This window comes from Neoarius graeffei, chromosome 18 (assembly GCF_027579695.1).
Source record: "Neoarius graeffei isolate fNeoGra1 chromosome 18, fNeoGra1.pri, whole genome shotgun sequence".
NCBI classification, from domain to species: Eukaryota; Metazoa; Chordata; class Actinopteri; order Siluriformes; family Ariidae; genus Neoarius; species Neoarius graeffei.
Window position 1 is genome coordinate 66,552,993 of NC_083586.1, and position 8,935 is coordinate 66,561,927.

General features: G+C 41.0%; 1 protein-coding gene across 2 annotated transcripts in view; it reads left to right on the top strand.

The window, feature by feature from the left end:
• Window positions 1–8,935, top strand: part of dnm2b (dynamin 2b) — a 50,345-nt gene that overhangs the window by 39,373 nt on the left and 2,037 nt on the right. For both annotated transcript variants that reach the window (XM_060899298.1, XM_060899299.1), the window contains 2 exons: window positions 6,597–6,823; window positions 8,598–8,846. In XM_060899298.1, coding sequence (XP_060755281.1) covers window positions 6,597–6,823; window positions 8,598–8,846 — 476 coding nt within the window. The remainder of the gene's footprint in view (window positions 1–6,596; window positions 6,824–8,597; window positions 8,847–8,935) is intronic.

Sequence of the window (8,935 nt, forward strand, 5' to 3'; positions counted from 1 at the left end):
AATGGCGGCCGCGTTTGTCGTGACGTCACGTGAAAAGGGTCCATACGAGGTACCAGCAGATAGCCTGCACCTTTTGATCCAAGTAGGCGTGGCGGGTCATAGAGGAGCAGAAGTTCACTCAGGTACTGTGGTGCGAGACCATTTAGTGCTTTAAAGGTCAATAGCAGTATTTTATAATCAATACGGAATTTGATTGGGAGCCAATGCAGTGTGGATAAGACAGGCGTGATGGGGTCATATTTTCTAGTTCTAGTAAGGACTCTTGCTGCTGCATTTTGAACTAACTGGAGCTTGTTTATGCACTTATTGGAACATCCAGACAGTAAGGCATTACAATAATCCAACCTGGAGGGAATGAAAGCATGAACTAGTTTTTCCACGTCATGTAGCAACATTAAATTTCTTATCTTAGCAATATTTCTGAGATGAAAGAAAGCTATCCGGGTGATGTTATCAATGTGAGTTTCGAATGAAAGACTGGGGTCAATAATCACTCCGAGGTCTTTTACTGCTGCACGTGAAGAAACAGAAAGGCCATCCAGAGTTACTGTGGAATCAGAAAACTTACTTCTAGCTGTATGTGGTCCGAGTACAAGTACTTCAGTCTTGTCAGAGTTAAGCAGAAGGAAGTTAATAAGCATCCAGTGTCTAATGTCCTTAACACATTCCTCAATTCTATTAAGCTGGTGTCTCTCATCAGGTTTTGCAGAAACATACAACTGTGTGTCATCAGCATAACAGTGGAAACTAATACAATGTTTACGAATAATATCACCCAGAGGGAACATATATAGAGAAAAAAGCAGTGGACCCAAGACAGAACCTTGTGGAACACCAAACTTTACCTCAGTACGTCTAGAAATATCACCATTTATATCAACATACTGATAACGGTCGGTTAAATAAGACCTGAGCCAGGAGAGGGCCGTTCCCTTAACTCCCACAACATTTTCGAGTCTATCCAGAAGAATGGAATGATCAATGGTATCAAATGCTGCACTAAGGTCAAGCAACACAAGTAGCGAGACACAGCCCTGATGAGACGCCAACAGTAGGTCGTTTACTACTTTAACCAGTGCTGTCTCTGTGCTATGATGAGGTCTAAATCCTGACTGATACATTTCATGGATGTTACTCCTATGTAAATATGAGCATAACTGCTGTGCCACAGCTTTTTCAAGGATCTTGGAGATAAAGGGGAGGTTTGATATTGGCCGATAATTGGACAGCTGACAGGGATCAAGGTCAGGTTTTTTAATCAGGGGTTTGATAACTGCGAGTTTAAAGGATTTGGGTACATAGCCAATCGTAAGAGAAGAATTTATTATTTTTAGAAGCGGTTCAATTACTTCAGGTATTATCTGTTTGAATAGATGTGTAGGTAAGGGATCTAGTACACAAGTTGAGGCTTTTGATGCGGAGATTAATGAAAGTAATTCAGTTTCTCTAAGGGGAGTAAAACATTCTAACTGATGATCTGATAGTTATATTGTTAACTACAGGGTCACTTACATTGTCTGACCTTAAATTAGTAGTTTGAATTTTTTGTCGGATATTCTCAATTTTGTCATTAAAAAAATTCATGAAGTCGTTGCTACTCCATACTGCAGGTGTGCATGTGTCTATAGTGGACTTATTCCTGGTTAATTTTGCTACAGTATTAAATAGGAATCTAGGATTATTTTTATCTTCTATTAGGGAGGAGAGATATGTGGGTCATTCCGTGCCAACTCACCTAGGGGTCCCCAGGTCACCCCCTCAGATTTTGCTGGAAAAATTCTTACATGTAGATCTATATGTTTCTACACTCTCTGCAAAGTATTAGCTTTCAATAGTTTCTGAAAAACAGGCCTTTGAAATTTGACCCCCAAAAAGCTAAATTTGCAAAACGTGCTTTCTTCCAACTTCAGGAGCTTATAATTTTAAAATGGATTAAACCTGGAAGCCAATATTGCAGATATTTACTAAATGGCATCCAAATTTTTCAATTATGCCATCAGTTAGCCTCTGGGATGCTTATTTATCTCACTATAGGAAGCCAAAAATGGCTTTTCAGCCAAAATGAGCTAAAATAGGGTGTAACTATAGGAGCCATTCTGGAAAAATGGATCAACTCAGACTTTTCTCCTCATAACACAGTAATTATATGGTCATTATCTGTTCATAGGTACATTTTTTCCAGGATAACACTGTTCGGTGATGAATTACAAAAGTTTTAACATAAGCCCATCTCTCCGAGGGCCCCAAAATAGCCCATTTTTGCCCCCCAGTTTGACCATGTGGCTAGGGGTTCAGGATCTTCATTTTTTTTTTTCTAAATATAGGATGTATCTACTGACCAAATTATTTTAACGAACACCCATGGCTTCATATTTAAATCAATTTTTATGTACACAAACGTTTTATGATTATTCCATTTTTCTCATATTTATCAGCTTATAGGCCTGAAATGGAACTATCCTGGACAGAGGTCCTACAGAGTTTTATAAGCTGCCATAAAACAGTTTAGATTGTTGTATCAGAATACCTCTAGAAAATGTTTATTTGAGTAGCATCTCATTTCTTTACTACATACAGATACACACATGTACACTCTATATAATATGCATGTATACAAAGGCAAAGAGTCATTTTTACCACTTTTAGAAAACTCCTTAATGCCATTTTCATCTGTCCTGACTCTTAATATCTAGTATTAAAATGTGCATAATGTTACATCTTAGAAAACAGATCTTGAACATGCTTAAAGTCATGCTGTGACAGTTGATACTGACGTCCTCCAGATTTTATGTCGGGGGCCTCAACCACACAAAGAATGTGCAGACAGACAGGCTGACTCTGCTGTCCCTAGACTGTCACTCCATCTGGTGGTGCATGCCATAACTAACATGACTTCAGTAAACTGTTAAAGTACTGTTGGACAGGTTTTTAAATAAAACTCCAAACATGTATGGATCATGATTGAAACAATATATTTATGAATAGCAAAAGTACCGAACATTATTACCAGTACTTTATGAGTAGAAGAATCAATGTTGTCACATAACCTCACTTAAGGACCTCTTCATAAATAATTACCAGTTTGGGCCAAATTACCATTTTCAGTTTCCCATAGATAGAAAACTAAGCATTCTTCAGGCATTCCCATTCCAGAATATGAAAATGTGTATGCCAGTTTATAGATCTGTGCAGTATCACTTTTCTATATAGTTCTGTTTCAGATTTATAAGGTCCTGAATATGACAAAACAGTGATTTATGAAAAAAACGTTCATTTACATAAAAATTGATTTAAATGTGAAGCCATAGGTGTTCGCTAAAATAACTTGGTCAGTTGATACATCTTATAGGAGACAATATCAAGAAAAAATTAGAAGATCCTGAACCCCTAGCCACATGGTCAAACTGGGGGGCAAAAATGGGCTATTTTTGGGCCCTCGGAGAGATGGGCTTATGTTAAAACTTTTGTAATTCATCACCGAACAGTGTTATCCTGGAAAAAATGTACCTATGAACAGATAATGACCATATAATTACTGTGTTATGAGGAGAAAAGTCTGAGTTGATCCATTTTTCCAGAATGGCTCCTATAGTTACACCCTATTTTAGCTCATTTTGGCCGAAAAGCCATTTTTGGCTTCCTATAGAGTGATAAATAAGCATCCCAGAGGCTAACTGATGGCATAATTGAAAAATGTGGATGCCATTTAGTAAATATCTGCAATATTGGCTTCCAGGTTTAATCCATTTTAAAATTATAAGCTCCTGAAGTTGGAAGAAAGCACGTTTTGCAAATTTAGCTTTTTGGGGGTCAAATTTCAAAGGCCTGTTTTTCAGAAACTATGAGGAATTGAAAGCTAATAATTTGCAGAGAGTGTGGAAACATATAGATCTACATTTAGGAATTTTTTTCAGCAAAATCTGAGAGGGTGACCTGGGGAGTTTCCAGAAATTTAGGCGAGTTGGCACGGAATGACCCATGTTGATCTCGCAGCACTAAGAGCTTTTCTATACTTCAGGAAGCTCTCCTTCCAAGCTAATTTGAACACTACCAATTTTGTTTGACGCCATTTACGTTCCAATTTTCGAGTGGTCTGTTTTAAAGTGTGAGTGTCATCATTATACCAGGGTGCTAATTTTTTGTCTCTGACTATTTTCCTTTTAAGAGGAGCTACATTATCTAAAGTATGGCGGAATGTTGACTCTAAGCATTCAGTTGCCTGATCGAGTTCTGCAGGGGCTGACAGTGACCCAATCAAAGTCGATAACTCTGGGAGATCATTTATAAAGCTCTGTGCAGTAGTTGACGTGAATGTACGTTTAATACAGTAGCGTGGTGAGGTGCATATATTATTACTCAGACATATTTTGAATGAGATGAGACAATGATCTGAGATAACTTCAGACTGTGGAAGTGTGACTATATTTTCTACGTTTAACCCGAATGTTAGTATTAGATCAAGGGTGTGACCACCATTATGGGTCGGTCCTATGACATTCTGCTTAATCCCGACTGAATCTAAGATGGACACAAACGCTGTTTTTAAAGGGTCTTCTGGGTTATCAAAGTGAATATTAAAATCTCCGACAACTAAAGCTTTGTCTAAGGAAATAACCAGATCTGAGATAAAATCTGCAAATTCAGAAAGAAACTCAGAATATGGCCCCGGGGGCCTGTAAATAATAAGCAATGGAATTAACTGGGTAGACTTATTTTTCGAGGCTACATACATTATATGAGTATGAAGAACTTCAAATGTATTAAATTTATAACCAGGTTTGTGTGTTACACCTAGATAATCGTTATAAATAACCGCGACGCCTCCTCCTCTGCCAGTTAGACGAGGCTGGTGTATATAACTGTATCCAGGAGGACTCGCTTCATTTAATGCTATATATTCATTTGGCTTAATCCATGTTTCAGTTAAACACACTACATTAAACTCCTGATCAGTAATGAGTTCATTAACCATTAGCGCTTTAGATGTAAGAGATCTAATATTTAATAGCCCCACCTTTAGATCAAAGGTGCTGGCAGCAGCTGTACAGTCAGTCTGATCTAATTTTATATTGATTAGGTTACTGGAACAAACTCTCTGAAAATTTCTACCTTTTTGTTGAGCTCGGGGAACAGACACAGTCTCGATGTAGTGGACCCTGAGTGACGACTCTGTGCAGCTAGCATACAGTCGGTTTAGCCTGTTCGTCTGCTCCCTGGCCTTGGCTCTGGATTGTCAGAAATTAACTAGGCCTGTTCTGAGACTATGACCTATGCTGCAGGAAATGAGAGCAGCACCTTCCCGAGTGGGATGGATACCGTCCCGCCCTAACAGGCCAGCAGTGCCCTCAAAATTAGCCCAATTATCTATAAAGCCCACACTGTTTTCAGAGCACCACCTGGACAGCCAGCAGTTCAGCGACCATAACCTGCTGTAAGCTACATCGCCACGCCGCACTGGGATGGGGCCAGAGCATACTACAGCATCGGACATCGCCTTCGCTAATTTAAACACCTCTACAAAGTTACTCTTAGTAACCTCAGACTGACGAAGGCGTATATCATTAGCTCCTGCATGGATAACTATCTTTGAGAACCTGTGCTTGCTTAGGACCCTAAGATTACCTGCTGTGTCCGGCGCCCTGGCTCCCAGTATACACCTGACTAAAGCTGCTGGTGCCCCCAAAGGCTGAGCTAATTTCACATGTCGTATGATAGAGTCCCCTATAACCAGAGCTCTTTCAGGTTTCTCAGGTTCTCTATCTTTCAGATAGAACCCTCAGATCATAGGCTCCTGGAAACTTAGGGCCCAGGCACCCTACCCTACCCGAGAGGAAATTTATCAGGATTTAACACCTGTCTCCCTAAGACTTAAACAAAGAAGGGTGCTCTTTGCCGGGCACTGCTTCCGTGCTAGGGAGGAACCGATATCTCACCTCCTGTTGTGGAGCCCGAGTCACTGACCAGTAAGGTCAAGAAAACTCATCTTCCCTGCGTTTATATCGAAGGATACTGGGATCGATGCAAATGACCTGCCAAACACAATGGCTGATAGAGAGATGTGCTGAAGGGTTGTGTGGGGCATCTCGGCCAAAGCCGAAGGATAGCTAGATAGGACCCAGGCAACCGAGGACTCTGGAAAGATAGGACCCTGAGAACATATGAACCTGGAAGCATATGGCCCTGGGAAAATAGGACCCTGGAAAAATAGGACCTGGGCAGCATAGGACCCTGAGAACATAGAACTCTGGAAACATAGGACCTTGATAAGGACCATGTGAACTGAGGGTTGCCCCCTGTATTAATACACACTGATTACCAGTAGCTATAATATGGGTTTTGAAATAGATTATATTTAGATATCGTATATAATTTTGGTATTCAGTTTATCCAGATCATGGATATGATCTCATCATGCGAAATATTGTGTGTAAATCCCACTTCCACCTGGATGTCTTTATTTTAACATGTAACAGCATATCTAAACAAGCATAAAATCTCTTCTTCTGAGTTATTATTGTTGATTTACAGCTGATCATGGGTAAACATGCAATCATTGGTTCAATCCTGATAACAAACCCCACCCTCCCCCACTCCAGGCAAAGGAGTTCATCCACTCGGAGCTGCTGGCGTTCCTGTACTCGAGTGCGGATCAGAGCGTGCTGATGGAGGAGTGTGCTGATCAGGCTCAGCACCGTGAAGAGGTGTTGAGGATGTACCACGCCCTCAAAGAGGCTCTCAGCATCATCAGTGACATCAGCACCACCACCATCTCTACCCCCCTGCCCCCACCTGTGGACGACACCTGGATCAACATGGAAACCAGGTACAAAAACACTCTATCTATCTATCTATCTATCTATCTATCTATCTATCTATCTATCTATCTATCTATCTATCTACAGTGTTGCTTGAAAGTTTGTGAACCCTTTAGAATTTTCTATATTTCTGCATAAATATGACCTAAAACATCATCAGATTTTCACACAAGTCCTAAAAGTAGATAAAGAGAACCCAGTTAAACAAATGAAACAAAAATATTACACTTGGTCATTTATTTATTGAGGAAAATGATCCAATATTACATATCTGTGAGTGGCAAAAGTATGTGAACCTTTGCTTTCAGTATCTGGTGTGACCCCCTTGTGCAGCAATAACTGCAACTAAACGTTTGCGGTAACTGTTGATCAGTCCTGCACACCGGCTTGGAGGAACTTTAGCCCGTTCCTCCGTACAGAACAGCTTCAACTCTGGGATGTTGGTGGGTTTCCTCACATGAACTGCTCGCTTCAGGTCCTTCCACAACATTTCCATTGGATTAAGGTCAGGACTTTGACTTGGCCATTCCAAAACATTCACTTTATTCTTCTTTAACCATTCTTTGGTAGAACGACTTGTGTGCTTAGGGTCGTTGTCTTCCTGCATGACCCACCTTCTCTTGAGATTCAGTTCATGGACAGATGTCCTGACATTTTCCTTTAGAATTCGCTGGTATAATTCAGAATTCATTGTTCCGTCAATGATGGCAAGCCGTCCTGGCCCAGATGCAGCAAAACAGGCCCAAACCATGATACTACCCCCACCATGTTTCACAGATGGGATAAGGTTCTTATGCTGGAATGCAGTGTTTTCCTTTCTCCAAACATAACGCTTCTCATTTAAACCAAAAAGTTCTATTTTGGTCTCATCCATCCACAAAACATTTTTCCAATAGCCTTCTGGCTTGTCCACGTGATCTTTAGCAAACTGCAGACGAGCAGCAATGTTCTTTTTGGAGAGCAGTGGCTTTCTCCTTGCACCCCTGCCATGCACACCATTGTTGTTCAGTGCTCTCCTGATGGTGGACTCATGAACATTAACATTAGCCAATGTGAGAGAGGCCTTCAGTTGCTTAGAAGTTACCCTGGGGTCCTTTGTGACCTCGCCGACTATTACACGCCTTGCTCTTGGAGTGATCTTTGTTGGTCGACCACTCCTGGGGAGGGTAACAATGGTCTTGAATTTCCTCCATTTGTACACAATCTGTCTGACTGTGGATTGGTGGAGTCCAAACTCTTTAGAGATGGTTTTGTAACCTTTTCCAGCCTGATGAGCATCAACAACGCTTTTTCTGAGGTCCTCAGAAATCTCCTTTGTTCGTGCCATGATACACTTCCACAAACATGTGTTGTGAAGATCAGACTTTGATCGATCCCTGTTCTTTAAATAAAACAGGGTGCCCACTCACACCTGATTGTCATCCCATTGATTGAAAACACCTGACTCTAATTTCACCTTCAAATTAACTGCTAATCCTAGAGGTTCACATACTTTTGCCACTCACAGATATGTAATATTGGATCATTTTCCTCAATAAATAAATGACCAAGTATAATATTTTTGTCTCATTTGTTTAACTGGGTTCTCTTTATCTACTTTTAGGACTTGTGTGAAAATCTGATGATGTTTTAGGTCATATTTATGCAGAAATATAGACAATTCTAAAGGGTTCACAAACTTTCAAGCATCACTCTATCTATCTATCTATCTATCTATCTATCTATCTATCTATCTATCTATCTATACACACAAAAACATCCTCCTCTCTCTGTCTCTCTCAGCCCTTCTCAGGTGAAGCCTCCAAGCTCCGCCCTTCCTCCAGGTCGTCCTCCTGCAGTGAGGGGTCCCACCCCTGGTCCTCCCCCGGTCTCCGCTCCTCCACCAATAGCGCCACCAATTCCATCTCGGCCCGGTCCACCACCTGTGATTGCGTATGGGGGAGGGGTTCTGGAGCCAAGCTCCGCCCCTCCACCACAGATCCCCTCTCGACCCGCCCGAGTGCCCCCTTCCATACCTCCTGGAATCCCCAGGTACGATCTTTCCCTCTTTCTCCCGCTGCTAACAACACTGGAAATTCCACTGAAATAGAAATGAGTATTCTATTCAGGAACAAATGTAA